The sequence below is a fragment of the Ricinus communis genome, chromosome 5 (genome assembly GCF_019578655.1).
Source record: "Ricinus communis isolate WT05 ecotype wild-type chromosome 5, ASM1957865v1, whole genome shotgun sequence".
Taxonomy (NCBI): domain Eukaryota; kingdom Viridiplantae; phylum Streptophyta; class Magnoliopsida; order Malpighiales; family Euphorbiaceae; genus Ricinus; species Ricinus communis.
Genome location: NC_063260.1, coordinates 31,624,577 through 31,641,258, shown reverse-complemented (window position 1 = coordinate 31,641,258; position 16,682 = coordinate 31,624,577). Strand labels below are relative to the sequence as shown.

General features: G+C 34.5%; 6 protein-coding genes across 6 annotated transcripts; 3 read left to right on the top strand and 3 right to left on the bottom strand.

The window, feature by feature from the left end:
• Positions 1-1,006: 1,006 nt before the first annotated feature.
• On the top strand, positions 1,007-1,684 carry LOC112534763 (probable inactive receptor kinase At2g26730). Its single transcript, XM_025157220.2, has one exon. It carries the CDS (start codon positions 1,007-1,009, stop codon positions 1,682-1,684), a length of 678 nt encoding a protein of 225 aa, XP_025012988.2.
• An 88-nt stretch (positions 1,685-1,772) lies between these two features.
• Positions 1,773-3,601, bottom strand: LOC8284166 (probable F-box protein At4g22030). Its single transcript, XM_002518403.4, has one exon. It carries the CDS (start codon positions 3,100-3,102, stop codon positions 1,846-1,848), a length of 1,257 nt encoding a protein of 418 aa, XP_002518449.1. The 5' UTR covers positions 3,103-3,601; the 3' UTR covers positions 1,773-1,845.
• A 1,529-nt stretch (positions 3,602-5,130) lies between these two features.
• Positions 5,131-5,937, top strand: LOC8284167 (probable inactive receptor kinase At2g26730). Its single transcript, XM_002518404.3, has one exon. The coding sequence runs from the start codon at positions 5,131-5,133 to the stop codon at positions 5,935-5,937; it is 807 nt and encodes a 268-aa protein (XP_002518450.1).
• An 861-nt stretch (positions 5,938-6,798) lies between these two features.
• Positions 6,799-8,313, bottom strand: LOC8284168 (probable F-box protein At4g22030). Its single transcript, XM_002518405.4, has one exon. The coding sequence runs from the start codon at positions 8,188-8,190 to the stop codon at positions 6,916-6,918; it is 1,275 nt and encodes a 424-aa protein (XP_002518451.2). The 5' UTR covers positions 8,191-8,313; the 3' UTR covers positions 6,799-6,915.
• Positions 8,314-10,076: 1,763 nt separating this feature from the next.
• On the bottom strand, positions 10,077-12,749 carry LOC8284169 (peroxisomal membrane protein PMP22). The gene is made up of 7 exons (XM_002518406.4): positions 12,533-12,749; positions 12,279-12,377; positions 11,564-11,665; positions 11,256-11,331; positions 10,755-10,825; positions 10,592-10,677; positions 10,077-10,475 (listed from the first exon to the last, which is right to left on the bottom strand). Exons 1-7 carry the CDS (start codon positions 12,602-12,604, stop codon positions 10,424-10,426), a joined length of 558 nt encoding a protein of 185 aa, XP_002518452.1. The 5' UTR covers positions 12,605-12,749; the 3' UTR covers positions 10,077-10,423.
• A 1,825-nt stretch (positions 12,750-14,574) lies between these two features.
• LOC8284170 (probable F-box protein At4g22030) lies at positions 14,575-16,105 on the top strand. Its single transcript, XM_002518407.3, has one exon. It carries the CDS (start codon positions 14,674-14,676, stop codon positions 15,946-15,948), a length of 1,275 nt encoding a protein of 424 aa, XP_002518453.1. The 5' UTR covers positions 14,575-14,673; the 3' UTR covers positions 15,949-16,105.
• The last annotated feature ends 577 nt before the right edge of the window (positions 16,106-16,682 follow it).

Sequence of the window (16,682 nt, the reverse complement as noted above, 5' to 3'; positions counted from 1 at the left end):
TACCAAGGGCAAGCTCCGAGAAAAGCTAGCTACCTTTTAGGCCATGTTACTTATGTATTTCCTAAGGATTATGTAAAGGAAGGGAAAAAGATGGTGGCAGAATCATCTATCCCTTTCAGCCGGGGAAATTATTCAAAGGTGGTGGGGGTGACATGCTGTCCTCACATGATCAGTATATATATGTACACTCTGTAACTAATTATTCCTAAAAAGAAATTACAATCGCATAACACCCTTTTTAGAGTACATTGTTTTTTATGCTTAAGTTACCTTAAATGTGCCAACTGAATTACCCTCAATTTGGAAGTAAAGAAAAACTAAACAGCTCCATTGGTAAGTTCTTGTGATGTTTAGAGTGATCTTGGTACATGATAAATTGTGAAAGTAAATAAACTACTCTTAGGAAGACATTGATAAATAAGCAGTGACCTAACACCAGCTCTTCCATTAGGATAACGCTAAATCCCATTTTGGCGTTACTAATATCTTAATATCAGCGAATACCAGGCTACGTTTTATGGATAGGAATTCACATTTATTTATTTTATCTGGGTGTTCATTTGCACCTATTCTTTTTCTAGTCTTATATTATAATCTAAATTTCACCACAGATCAAGTGTTGACACTATTTCTCAGCATTATGATTCTGATTATCTTTTCTTTTGCCTTAATATTACTTGTGAGTTGACATGGTTTGAAACAAATATTCATATATTGCTAGGGGAAGTTGCAAGTTGTTGCTGGGTAGCCATTTTCTATATTAAAGAAGTCCTAGGTAATTACATCACAACATTATACATATTCTCTTTGTAAAGTCAGTCAATCAACAATAAGGTCGTCTTTGTTACTTTCTTTTGTCGTTGATCACCCCAATCGGCCAAGTCCACCTATAAAAGAAAATACTAGATTATATTATCATTATAGTGCAACTCAATTCCCAAGTCAAAAGATGTTTCGAATTCCTACATTGGTGCTTTCCACTTTTATCTGTCTAATTATATTTCCAATGTCAAATTCGGTGGAGGAAAACGTGAGGCAGTCCCTAGTGCAGTTTATGCAGCAACTTTCATCAGGAAATCGCCAAAATGACCAGAACTGGGGTTGGAACATGACTTCAGACCCCTGCAATGACAATTGGGTGGGTGTAGCATGCGACTCGCAGTTGCAAACTGTACAAAAGATAGTTCTTCATGAGTTCAATTTCAGTGGAAGTCTTGATGCCAGTTCTTTATGCATGGTAAATTCTCTTGTTGTATTGAGCTTGAGAAAGAATAATATTGTCAACATCATACCTGAAGCGATAGGAAAATGCAAAAGCCTAACTCACTTAAATTTAAGGGAAAACAGATTATCAGGTTTCATTCCTGAGGGTCTTTCTCAGTTGCGTAGCTTGACAAGGCTTGATATATCCAACAATCAACTTAGTGGGAAGATACCGGAATTTAACTTCACCAAGCTTCAGGAATTTAATGTCTCAAACAACAATTTGACCGGTCCAATTCCTGATCAAGGCATGTTCCCTGCTGACAGCTTTTATGGTAATCCTCAATTATGCGGCAAGCCACTAAATGCATGCCCACTATCAATTGCTCCAGCACCATCACCAGTAGCAGAAGCTCCAGAATCATATAAAAGTAAAATCTTAATGGCTCTTTTTGCTTTGTCCATCTTAATAATTATCTGAGTCTTGATTCGCAATGAAATAAAAGCCCTTTTTTCCTTTTTCTTTTTTAAGATGAAGAGTCTATTTAGCTTCAGCAGAGACAATGGGCTGGCGCAGCTATCATTGTTATATTAATTAACTATAAACAAGATCAACATATGATAAATTCTATACAGTGCAACTTAGAAGAGCTCGCTTGCAAACTCCTCTGTATCTACACCATTTCTTGAGGGAGAAGATTCTGCTAAATGCTTGAGCTCTGATAAACTTCTTCCTAGCTGTAGAGCAACCTTAATTTCCAGCAATTCTCCATTTTCTCTTCCCTCTACCATTCTTTCCCTTACATTAGACTCAATAGTCTCTTCCATAAGTTTAAAAAAACCAGCATTGCTTCGATACATCTCAAACACCATCCCTATTTGTCCGCCATGCTCAATTGAGTTTATAATGCTTGCCAAAGCACCAGAGATAACTCCAACTATGACAGACAATGGATTAGTACCCACAAAAGCAGATCCTAGAGCTCCGACGCCAGTCAATACAGGACCAGTAATTGCCAGGATCTTGTTAACTTTCAAGGCCTGTTTACCCAATTTTAAGTAATCTGCCTTATCCCTCCCCTTCAAAATCTGAACAATCTTTCTTAATTCATCTTCCAATTCTCCATTCCAACCGTTGCCGTGGGTCATCCTAGCAAGCCCTATAGCTTGTTTTTGCTTTGGTTGTAGCCACCAAACTGCAGGCTCCACACTTGACGGGAATTTTTCAAGCATAGCACCTAGCAAAGGAAGTGGATATGCTCTATCTATAGCCAAAATTTTCTCCACTGCTTCATTTACATCATTAATGTTAAAATTGCCAATGGTCAGCATCTCGCGAATATGATGATGAAGTTGTTTACATAACCTGGTTGCATTTCTTTGCTCTTCAGCAAGTTGAGATGGCTGGATGCTGTTCATCATAGCCAACAAACCAGTGGCTGCAAGATAAAGTATTGTTGAAGAGACCTTCATGAAAGGGCTTGTGGCTGCAAGTCCTGACATGGTAGCAGCTGTGAGAATGATAGCATTAGTGGAGGTTAAAAGAAGGCGATTCCAATTATCGCGTTGCTCTCCAATGTTTTTGTGCATCTCTACTCTATCTGCCACAATCTCCATAATTGCATAGAGCTTGGATATCACCATGGGATCAGAATTACTTGAAGAATTATTAAAATTTAGACCAGAAATGGGATCCTTTTCCATTGGTGTAGTAGTTGGAATTCTGCAATCTTTGAGGCTTAATTCTTCCATCAAACCTAGATTAGAGAGCTTTGGGGAAAACAGAGGACCAATTCTAATTTTGGGTACATTTGTAGCAGCTCTGGCAGTTCTTCTGCAACAACACGGTGAAGATGATATACCAGCTAGTAGCGTACTTGAAGTTTGAAGGGTTGTCATGACTTCCTACAATCTACTTCCAAATAGTGAAGCCGTGGGCGGTGATGTGAAATTGGCTTAATTGGGGAACTGACCGAATGGTTTGAGGCTTTAGAGAGAGTTCTTTTTTATTTTTTTTGTTTCTTTTTTCTGTGTGTTTGAAGTATTGTGTGATAATAGTATTTATATAAGGTCAAGATGCTGAAGATTAAGAGGAAGAAAGGGTCTAACAATTGAGACATTGATATTTGAATTCAGACATTAGACTATTTCCTCCTCTGAAGTTGGTGAAATAAATAATAATAATAAATAAACCCTTCAATTTGGCTTTAAAATTTGGACTGCTTCTTGTCCTCAAAGCTGGTGATGCAACACTTGACTGTTTTGTCTTCCTTTCCCTTTACTGAGGTTCCTTAGTTTGACTTTCAACACAACAACAGGTGATTAAATCTTCAATCAGTGACAAGCCAACCACCCAACACTGTTTGTCTTGACTCATTCTGCAGTATATGCCATTAATTTTAGTCAAATTTCAATATCAAGACCAAATTTTATAATGAAAATTTTATACTGTTGTAAACAAGGACTAAAAAAAAAGGTAACGAAGGTAGTTCAGGTTGGGGGAAGTCTGTTCTGGGGTTCCCAAAGGAAATGATTGGGAGGTTTCGCCTTGGATATTGGGGTTTGTTTGTCTTTAGAAGCAGAGATTTGGGGGATGGTTAAAGTTGTCAGTTTAGCTCAGACACAGAGGTTTCAAAAAGTTAATCCATCCTCGAGGTGGACTCTAAATTCCAATGCCTTTTTCGTTTTGAATACATTTCGAACATATATTTATTATTTTTCATATTTTTTTTTGAAATTTTGTTTAAAATTCTTTTCATTTAATTAGATTTTTTACTTTATTTTTAAATTTATTTTACTTTCTATTTATAAATAATTCTTAATCTTTTTTTCTTTTATTATATTCATATTTTTAATTCTTGGTTGTTCTACATTTAAAAATTCTATACATATGTTTTTTTTTTTAGTCTATATTAATTATATAATTACCATCATGATGATTAATTATATTAATTGTATTACTTCTATTTAATGTGTTCCCGAGTCGTATTCTTCCGCATTCGTTTTCGTTTCTTTGCCATCTAGATAATAATGAGCTGGAAAGTATGCAACATGGGTCCATGCATGCTCGTCGAAGAATGCTTGGAATGCAGAAAGGGAACTGAAAGTGTGCCACGTATTTGTGTAGGCTAAGCCAATGCAGCTTTGAGCCATGAAAGAGGGATTCAAGAAGAGGGGCTGTTGGAGCGTTTATGTGAGGATTGGATTAGCAAATGGACATGGTTTCCAAGAATGGCTGTTAGTTAGGTATTGTTTTCTTTCCGGGTTTCATTTCTAATCATCTAGCAAAAGAAAAGGAAAAGATAGACTTGAGTCATTACCAGACTCGAGAACTAAATTTGGCTTTGAAATAGCAAGATTTGAAATGTTAAACCTCGATAATGTTTTAGTAACTGATTCTTCAAACTAATAAAACATTAACAAATAAATAGTTTAATGAATTTATGTCTGTGAAGAAACTACAATTGCGTTATAAAATGTGAAAACAAATAATCTACTCTGAATAAGGATCGATGAACAAGCAAAGTTTATTTCTGGACGCAGTGTGAAACAAATTTTCATAAACTATAAGGGAGGTTTTCTGTTGGCATTGTACGTTTGTATCTTGTCAGAGTCCAAGATACGGATGCTGGACTTTGACATATTATTAACCCAACTAACCAAATGTATATCTTTCCTGCATTCATTACCCGCTACAAGTTGTTGCCTTGTGGCCTAAACTGGAGAAGTTGTAAGCAATTACATCCACAACGTTACAAAAGATATCCTCCTTGTAAATTCAGTCCATCAACAATAAGGTCAGTTTTTGTTATTTTCTTTTGTTGTTTATAACTTCAATCGGCCAAGTCCACTTATAAAAGAAAATCAAGAATAAAACTAGAATACAGCGAGTGCCATTGTAGCACAGTTCAACTTGTAAATCAAAAGATGGTTCGAATTCCTTTATTGGTGCTACCCATTTTTGTCTTGCTGATTTCCTTTCCAGTATCAAATTCAATAGAGGTAAGCGTGAGGCAGTCACTAGTGCAGTTCATGCAGAAACTTTCATCGGGAAATAGGCAAAATGACCAGAATTGGGGTTGGAACATGACTTCAGACCCCTGCAATGACAATTGGGTGGGTGTTTCCTGTGACTCACAGTTTCAAACAGTAACAAAGATAGTTCTCGATGATTTCAATTTTACTGGATATTTTGATGCCAGTTCTCTATGCATGCTAAACTCTCTTGTCGTCTTGAGTCTGACAAGGAACAACGTTGGTGGTTCGGTACCTGCAGAGATAGGAAACTGCGAAGGTCTAACTCACTTGTATCTAAGGCATAATCGATTCTCCGGTCCTATTCCTGAGACTCTTTCACAGTTGAGTAACTTGAAAAGGCTTGATATCTCCAACAATTATTTCTCTGGTGAGATTTCTGGTCTCTCTCGAATTTCAGGGTTGGTATCTTTGCTTGCTCAAGAAAATCAACTTAGTGGGGTAATACCGGATCTCGACTTCTCCAACCTTCAGGAATTCAACATCTCACACAACAATTTTACAGGTCGAATTCCTGATATCCCGCGCAGGTTTTCTGCAGACAACTTCATTGGTAATCCAGGACTATGCGGAAAACCACTAAATGAATGTCCGGCTTTAGCTGCTCCAGCGCCGTCACCAGTAGCAGAAGCTCCAGAATCATTTAAAAATAAAATCAAGCTTATTATATTTGCCTTCGCTATCATAGCAATTAGCTAATCTTAACATGATTTGAAATATTGCAACCATTTGCAGAGATAGCTTTTGTTCTTATTTTCTTTTAAGAATAAGTGTCCTAATACCTATACTGATACGGCTAAATGCTTGAGCCTTTGATAGGCATTCTTCCAAGCTATATGTCTTGTAATGTTATATTTTCCATTTCTTGTGGAGAAAGAATTACACTATTTCTTTGCTAAATTGAATTATGCTCAATTTCATATATATATACAGATTTCGCCAAACTCTCTTCGTTAGTTGGCGATGCAAATTTTTTGAGCAACACATCAAATCAAAAAATAAAATAAAATAAAAAAATGAAGAGGAGATACGATGGTTGTCCATTATTTTATCTTCTTGGGCAAGTGTGTAATTAAAATGCATAGCCACGTGATAAATGCAGCATCGAGATTCTTATATGATACTCATTGAAAGCGTCTCCGATCATATACTATATAATCAATTTCTCTTGTCTTTGTCTTCATTGGATTTTAGATGATCCACATGAGAAAACTTTTTATGTTATTATTGATAAAATTCTTTTGCATTAATCTATGATGCCTTATTCAATTAAAGAGAAAGAGAAATAAATATAATAATTATGACATTATTCTCGTTTAATATTTAGAAAAGAAAAAAGATAAACTCCTGTCGAAAAAAATAAGAATATATCACAAATATATATTTTTATAATTAAAGTGTATTTATAAGCTATTTATAATTATCCATATTCATAACACTTAATAATCTAACATAACTATAAATTCTTATAGTACATGTAATCATTATTGACTTTTAAAATGAAAATAGTAAATACTTAATAATTTAAGTTAAACAAGAACAAAGAGAGAACTCAAAAGATTATACAAACTGAATCAATTTAACCATGATCTGCAGTTATGTACATAAATCAACTTATGTTATATGATCACATCAAGTTAAGAAGAATAGTCAAGGCTAAGCTCTACTAATTAATAATTAAAAAAGCTTGCTACCAAATTCTTCAGCAGTCTCCTCATTTCTTGGCGAAGTAGATGCAGCAAGATTCCTTAGCTCTGAAAGGCTCCTACCTAACTGAAGAGCGACCTTCATTTCAAGCATTTCTCCATTTTCTCTCCTCCTAACATCTCTTTCATTAATATTTGATTCTATAGTCTCTTCCATAAGCTTGAAGAAACCAACATTGCCCCTATACATCTCAAATACCATACCGACTTGGCCTCCATGCTCAATTGCATTTACAATGCTTGCTAAAGCCCCACAACCCACTCCTACTATGGCTGCCCACGGATTACTACCCGCAAAAGCTGAGCCTATTGCTGCAAGGCTGGTTAATAAAGGACCAGAAATAGCCATTATCTTGTTAATTTTTAGGGCGACTTCTCCTAATCTCGAGTAATCTGCCTTGTCTTTTCTCTTCAAAACCCCAACAATCTCCCTCATTTCATCTTCCAATTCTTTATTCCATCCATTTCCATCTCTATGTTTCTTGGGCTGTCTTTGCTCTTGTCGTGGCCACCAAACTGCTGGCTTGACAGTCGATGGGAATTTTTCAAGCATAGCACCTAGTAATGGAAGTGGGAATGCCCTATCTAGAGCTAAAACATTCTCCATTGCTTGTTTCACATCATTCATAGTAGGATTCCCAATGGACAGCGTTGTATGAATTTGACCAGCTAGCTGCTTAAACAACCTGGACGCGTTTCTTTGTTCTTCAGCTAGTTGGGATGGTTGGATAGCGTTCATTATAGTCAACATGCCAGCAGCTGCAAGATAGAGAATCGTTGAGGAAATCTTGAAGGCTGATTGAGGTGCGCCACTCGCAAGTCCACACATGGTAGCAGCAGTGAGAGTAATAGTATTGATGGAAGTTAAAAGAAGATGGTTCCAGTTATCTCTTTGCTTTCCGATATTTTCATGCATCTCCACCCGGTCCGCCACCGCCTCCATTATTGCATAAAGCTTGGCTATCACCATAGGATCAGAAGGTTCGCTACTTTTTAATGTAGAAATATTAGTATTGATCCAGGATCTGGAATCTTTTTCCATTGGGCTTCCCATTTCACGGTAACCATTTCTTCTTTCTAGTTCCTCCATCAAGCCTCTGGTAGAAAGCTTAGGGAGATGATGAAGAGGAGCGTTAATCCGAACTTGGGGTACAAATATATTGGATTTAATCATGAATCTACGAGAACATGATGAAGAAGAAGAAGAAGAAGAAAACAACTTGCATGAAGCTTGAATGGTTGCCATGTAAATGCCTACAACTTTTAAGTTATGAATGTTGTAGCGGTGGAATTATTAGGGTAAGAGGAGAAGGAAGTGAATTGGGTTTGAGGTATCAAACTTAACTTGTATTTATATATAAACAAGGTGAAGAGCGTTGAATATAAGAGGTCCAATCCAAGGATTTGAAAACTCGCAATTCAATATATATTCGATTATGGATGCCCATTTCAGACTGTTTCTTGGGAAATATATTGTGGTGATCCCTGCTTTGACTTTGGAACAGCTAAAACGAGTTCAGAGCCGTATTGAAAAATGGAAACAGCTGCGCAGGTTATATTTATATCGTGTCCATGTGCTATTATAATTTCAAATAAGCTGAAAGAATTTATGCACATTTATTTAACACTCTATCTCTTCACGTGGACTCTTTTTTAATTGTTTTTAATTATTCTCATCAAATAAACTCTGTTGATGCTGCACAAACTATACCATTTTAAAATTACCAACAAATCCTGACACACAATCTCCATCAAGATCAAAAATTATTTACATATTTATCATTTTATATTTAAAAAACTACATTATAGCCGTCTTGTAATCCGAGATTTTTAGTTAAATGAGATTTTCTAAGATTTATAATTTCATTTCCCTCGCCCTAATATATTAGTTTTTTTTTTAATTACTCCAATGTTCTACTATTAAATGAGTGAGTGAATAATCCTTGTGATCTATCATAAAATATTTCTATTCATATCACATTCGTAGCTTTTTCCATATCCCTTTATTAGAAAGATATTTCTTGGTTTCATCTATTTTTTTATTATTTAAATATAAAATCTCAGCTCACCCATTTAAATCTTTAGGTATACAATTACTGTACATATCAAGGTAAATTTTAAATAACTTCATATTGTTAATAATTTCCAATTTCCAACTTCCAACGACCCTACCAGCGTTTTATTGGTTTCTGGCCATGGATGACGCGCAGTTTTATATTTAAAAAACTACATTATAGCCGTCTTGTAATCCGAGATTTTTAGTTAAATGAGATTTTCTAAGATTTATAATTTCATTTCCCTCGCCCTAATATATTAGTTTTTTTTTTAATTACTCCAATGTTCTACTATTAAATGAGTGAGTGAATAATCCTTGTGATCTATCATAAAATATTTCTATTCATATCACATTCGTAGCTTTTTCCATATCCCTTTATTAGAAAGATATTTCTTGGTTTCATCTATTTTTTTATTATTTAAATATAAAATCTCAGCTCACCCATTTAAATCTTTAGGTATACAATTACTGTACATATCAAGGTAAATTTTAAATAACTTCATATTGTTAATAATTTCCAATTTCCAACTTCCAACGACCCTACCAGCGTTTTATTGGTTTCTGGCCATGGATGACGCGCAGTTTTATATTTAAAAAACTACATTATAGCCGTCTTGTAATCCGAGATTTTTAGTTAAATGAGATTTTCTAAGATTTATAATTTCATTTCCCTCGCCCTAATATATTAGTTTTTTTTTTAATTACTCCAATGTTCTACTATTAAATGAGTGAGTGAATAATCCTTGTGATCTATCATAAAATATTTCTATTCATATCACATTCGTAGCTTTTTCCATATCCCTTTATTAGAAAGATATTTCTTGGTTTCATCTATTTTTTTATTATTTAAATATAAAATCTCAGCTCACCCATTTAAATCTTTAGGTATACAATTACTGTACATATCAAGGTAAATTTTAAATAACTTCATATTGTTAATAATTTCCAATTTCCAACTTCCAACGACCCTACCAGCGTTTTATTGGTTTCTGGCCATGGATGACGCGCAGTTAGCTAGCGTCGGTCAAAATGTGAAATTCAGTTTTCAAACTCCAATATGCAGAGGCAGGCAGGCATAAAATCAAGACGCCTTTTATATTCCAAGTCTCTCCGGGATTTTTGGTCTGGATGGTGTAGCTGCAACATATACAAAGAACTAACGATTCACGCGTCCCCTGCCTCGGACATGGATTGTGTTTTTCAACATCCGGGCATGATACAGCTTTGCAGAAAAAGAATCATCTTTCAATAAATCTATTTGACAGTCCCATCTCTAGTGTAGCATATACAATCTCTCATGAATCATTAAATCACACACTATCACAAGTTCATGGTTTCTCAACGCGTACATCCTTTAAGGCTTGAGCCAGTTGTAACACAACGTTCATGGAATAGGGGGCTTTTATCATTTGAGACACTCAGCTCAACCTTTGGCCAATGCCATAGACCTCGCTCGCAAATTCAGAAATATTCCCCTGACAGAGCAAATAAAGAACATCGAACATTTCTTTTCTAGTTAGATTCACTTCACAAAATGAAATTCTGTGCATACATATGAGAAAATAGAATTAACAGAGGGAGATGTTTATACCAGAAACATGCGACCACCATGTGGAAAATGACACGGAGCTGCAGCGGTACATACTGGTGATTTATCCAACCCACTACCGGCCAGAACTGCAAATTTTTCATTTATTAAGGTTTTTGTGCCACCAAATTTTTTTTACCTTTTCATGCATGGGAAATGAGCATACCGTCCATGATGTCAATTGCACTTTTGGGTATTCCTTTTTTATTCTAGCTTTCACGTGCATCCAGGGCCTTCCTGCAATTCACATCCTCTTAAGATGGTAAACAGCAGTAACAATCTTTCTTTCACAAAAGTACAAATGTCCATACCTAGGCTGTCTCTCCAAGCTGACTTTGAAAATTTGATAGTTCTTGGATTTTTTCAAATCATAGAAATTCATACAAAACTCACATCAGGATCAGGCTTAAACAGTTCAGCAGGGAACCAATTTAGATCTGCTTAAGGACTTCTTTCTTTCTAGGGCTCTTCACTGAAAACACAGACCCCTAGAATGGTAGAACTCACCCACGCTGTTTAATAAATGTTTTCCATCCTTAACAGACATTGGGTCAAGCTGGTATAAACTAAACTCTAAATGTTTCTCCATCTCTATAGATATAAATCACGAATCACCAAATCCTATTAGATATAATTGTGAATTTGAGTCAAGCTGGTATAAACTTACTTTCAACAATCACGCCATAGTATATCATGAAAAGCATATTGTTCCAAGGAGATGACGTCAACTGCTCCACCACCACCTGAAAAGTTTAATTCAGCATTTTAGATTAATTACAGCTCATCATGGCAGAAAATTGATATGATTGAGTGGTCAAATGTCAGTACTTCAATTTGTACAATAGATTTGAGGTTTAGCACATTTGACAGAAAAACTTGGTATTTGATAGAGAGCCAAGCAGATTACTAATCCCTGCAGTTGCGAACATGGAATAGGAGAACTGAGAATGTGGAGTCACAAGGGTATTAGCATACCTTCTTGGCAACTGTTTTTGTGTCCTTCTTCCCTTTGAATATTTTATCCAATATTATGTGTAGAAAATGCCCAAATGGTCCGAGATATGCGGACCCGAAAAGCTGCATTAGCACATTAAAATAGATTTGTAAAAAAGAATGTAAGAGTAATCACATGCACGCAAATCAGCAGCTGATATGTAAACAACTCGGGTTGATTCCATGTTGAACAGCCACAACCAGAAAAGTCTCACTAATTCAAGAATTCCTGAGGCAAGTTCAGTATAAATGTAAAATAATAGCCTTAGTTTCCACATCATTATGTACATATGTTTACATTCAAATGGTATAGGAGATGACGATGAATTGATGGCATTTAGAAAGAGTGAAAATTCACTGTTGGCATTCATTTATGACATTGCATCAGTCTACACTCTGCAGCTAAGTAACTATTCTAACATAGAGCATCTATTCAAACTTCCCATTAAATCTTAAATTTCCAATTTAAGTTTCTAACTGAGAATCGTTCTGCCCTATTAGTAAATTATAAGACGTAGCATGACTAGGATAGATTCTGGTTCTGCCCACCTAAAAGTGAGAGATTGCTAATGTCCCAGTTCTAAAAAATTGAATGGTGAAATACATGAAGCAGTACAATACTTGGATAATGATAGCTCACCAGAAAGAAATTCATAATTTTCCAAGGAGTATTAGATGGGAAAGAAGCTATTATTACCACTTTGAGGAGAAGCCGTCTAAGTTGAAGTTTCTGTATGCCCGAGATTTTCTGTGCAATAATATCACTAACAGCTGACAGGAACCCTGCTGTAATTGCCTGCATTGTAACCGGATTTGTTACAAATTGAATAAATCATAGCCATAAACATCCTGAATAAGTAACCAATTATCATGGATATCAAGAAGTAAGAAACTTTATTACTTCCACGCCTCAACCAAGACTACCCATTTAAAAATAGAGCGGAGAGAGACCTTAGTTCTCAAGGGATGATGCTGAAGCTGTAAAAGATAGAGTTGCAGTCCCTTCTTAGCCACCGAACCCATATTGGTTTTGGTTCTGATTTTGCTGTACTGCCTCTCTCTCCAGCTTCAATCAAGCAGTCTAATTCTCTTCATTTGCTCTTAAAATATCTCTTGAAAAAGATATAGAAATCATTAGGGCGGACTAGTCGATGGATAAGCAAGAGGAGTAACTGGTAATAATAAAGTGGGATATTCTTTTGGGTAAATTGATACCACCTGGCTTTATGTGAAATACATAATATATTTTTTATTTTTCAATAATATATTAATATCCTTTCTAAACTTTTTAGGTTAATATACTTTTTTATCTTTTCATCAAAATTTTAAAATTTTTTTGGAAATGTCATTAATTCTCCAATCAGTTATAATATAATACATACCTTTTAAAGTTTTATAAATAGTGATTAATATAGTTAAATTTAGAAATTATAATTAAAATGTCATAATTATAATTTGAATGTATAAATTCTATAAAGTTTAATTTGAATATATAAATTTTTTAAAATTTATTTCTTACAGTTTTATGAAATTTGATATATATAGTAATTCTAATATGATGAAAAAGTCATAATAATTTTAATAAGGTATAGGGGTCATAATAATGCATCCTATAAAATTTAATAATATTTTAAGAATAAATTTATAAATAATATATTTTATTAATAGATTATTTTAATGAAAAAGGTATAAGGAAGAAAGGACAAAAGATAGGTCAATCTCCAGCAGTAATACAAGCAACAATAATGGAGAGGTAGAGGAGCTTAGTTTTACGGATTGCAATTTTAGTTTTAGGGATTTTATTTTCTAAAGTGAGGTATAAAGTTTTTTTTTGAAATGGGTTAGGTTAGTTTATTTGAGTTAAATAAGGTTAAAAATATACATGATTAGAATAATAATTAAGAAAGAGAAATTAAAACGTGTCAATTGATAATAAGTTTATTAAAATATTTTAATATTTTATTTAATTAAACCACACTATTTTGCTATGAAATTGTAAGGTTAATGACCAAAACTAATAAGAATGCAAAGTTAAATCAGTCAACAACTTGTTCTTTACAATGAGCGACATATGCTACTCAGTCAAATGGTAAAATCTTTAATTGGCATGTAGTAGAACATTTGGAAAAATAAGAAAAAGACAATTGGACATTTGCGAAGAACATAAACAGATATAACTTATATTTACTTTTTAAGTCTAAATTGAGCTGTATTGTTTGTTTGTTATTAAATTCTGATGCAACATCTCTGTAAAAAAGAATGGGTATGAAACCATACGAGGCATTGCCAAGTAATATTATCATCACAAGTGTTTTCCTAGATCTTTCTTGTTCTTCTTCACTTTTAGGGGAGACATATATATGATGGGTGATGGGATAATATTAATTTTGAATAAGAATTTGTCAAATGAGGGAGAATGTATATTCACATGAATCAGATAAAATTATAGAGACTAAAGAAATGCGCCCAAGTTCAAGAAAATTCAAAAGGGTACAAAAATGAACAAATCATAGTTAGCTTTTGGCCTAGACCGGGAATTCAAAGTTCCAATTGATCCCCCCATGCCGTAAGACCATCTCAACTTATTATTACTAATAACACATGCACTCCCTAAATATCAATCCCCAATTCATCCATGAAACTTTCACAGCTTACATATTTTTTAAATTCATAACATTATTTTTTATTATATTTATAAATGTATATTTTAGGATTTAAAATGTATTAGGATAAGAATTTACAATTAAAGATTATCATTTTCATTTATAATTAATTATTAGTATAATGGGTATTTTGCTTTGTGGTGATACATATTATAAATTATAGATCAAGTTATTTAAGAAAAGAGGAGGATATTTTCCCTTTTGAAATTTATATTATGAATCGAAAATAGAATGAGTCCAGTCAAATAAAAGCCTAGTCAACTCCATCGGGCAGTCTAAATTTCATTATCTACGACCCTTCTCTTCTGTTATAAATACTTCGGTTCGGTTGTACATCTCCACCTCCATTGTCAACTTCCCCTCTTTCCTGCCTACGGATCAAAAGAAATAAAGCAAACAAAAAAACCTCAAGAAATATCCACCATATACATGGCTTCCTTACAAACTTCAGGTCTTCTATTCTCTTCTTCTTCCACAAGGGTTTCTTCAAAAAGAATAAATGCTGCCATTTCTGTTCCTAAACTTCCAAAAATTCGTTTCCCAGTTCCAAAAGCACCGTCTAGAAGCTTTGTTGAGGAACTGATTTTAAGTGATGCATTTACAAACACCGTTCCTGTAGAAAAGTTCGTCACCACTACAACAACAATAGATGAACCTTTCATCGATTCTGCTACTAATTCTAAGACAACAGCCGAGCTTTATGCCATCTTAGAGGCTGTTGCTGATAGAGTTGAGATGCACAAAAACATCGGAGAGCAACGTGATAATTGGAATAAACTTCTTTTGAACTCCATTAATATGATTACTCTCACTGCTACGACCATGGGTGGGGTTGCGGCAGCTGGTGGTGCAGGTGTTCCTCTTTTGGCTTTGAAGCTATCATCAGCTCTTTTGTTCACTGCTGCTACTGGGATGTTACTTGTAATGAACAAAATCCAGCCTTCACAGCTCGCAGAAGAGCAACGTAATGCCACAAGATTGTTTAAACAGCTATACAGCAAGATACAAACTACACTTGCTCTTCATGACCCCACTGAGATAGATGTGAAAGATGCAATGCACAAGGTTTTGGCTCTTGACAAGGCTTACCCACTTCCTTTGCTAGGGAAAATGATTGAGAAGTTTCCTGAAAGATTTGAACCTGCAGTTTGGTGGACAAAAACTAAGGATTTCCAAAGAAAAAGCACAAAAAAAGGAAAGAATAACGGATGGAGCCAAGACCTTGAAATAGAGATGCGAGAGGTTATTGAAGTGATAAAAAGAAAAGATAGTGAAGATTATATGAAAATAGGAAACTTGGCATTAAAGATAAACAAGATTTTAGCCATCTCAGGTCCACTGCTCACTGGCATTGCAGCTGCTGGATCTGCATTTGCAGGCAATGGATCTTGGGCTGCAATAGTGGCAGTGACTGCAGGGGCATTAGGTAGCACGATTAATACATTCCAGCACGCTGGTCAAGTTGGTATGGTGGTTGAAATGTACAGACAGTGTGCTGGATTCTTCTCACTTTTGGAGGAATCAATTGAGTCTACCCTGGAAGAAACTGATTTGGAGAGAAGAGAAGATGGAGAAATGCTTGAACTGAAGGTGGCTTTACAGCTAGGAAGAAGCTTGTCAGAGCTTAGAGATCTTGCCAACAAATCTTCTTCTTCTCGTACGGAAGGAATCGACATAGATGAATTCGCTAGCAAACTCTTTTGATTATAAGTCCATAACTAATCCTTATTTGTTCATTCTTTTTCATGACATTTGTAAATCATATGATATATAATATATAGGAAATGTTTATACTCAAAATTTTCTGTTTCTTCTCAACCTGTATTACCAAAAAGAAAAGACATAGAGGTTTTCTTTTTCTTTTTAGGTTTCGTAGCTAGTTATAATAAATTTAAACAGATACGGGACAAATTCAATTGGATTGGATGAAATGTATATTACTTATAATGAATGGAGCTTCACTTGTGCATAATATAACATAAAGATATCTTTTATGAATTCTTAATAGCCAGCCATTGATGTAAATGGATGATATAAAATGTTTTCTTTTCTTTCATTGCTTTAAAAGTGATGAAGTAAATTTAATCAATGATGTGTGAGAATCTCAATCTGTAATTATTATAAAAAGGTAACTGGTACAAATAATTAGCAAATTCAGAAGTTTAGCAAGCGAACCCAGAAACCAAGTTGTATCATAAGATATAGGCAGGTTCACTGGTCCCTTCACTAAAATACTTAATGTGAAGAGGAGAGGTAGGTCTGCGGATTTCTTGCCCTCTCGACTGCCGTTTTTGAATTGAATTATTCTTCTCACAACATCTACTACATTATTAAAAAATACTTTCATCCAATCAAATGATACATTTCATTTTATTAGAATGTAATATATTTTTCCCTTTCTATTGAAAAAAAATAAAAGAAAAAATAAAAACTTAATT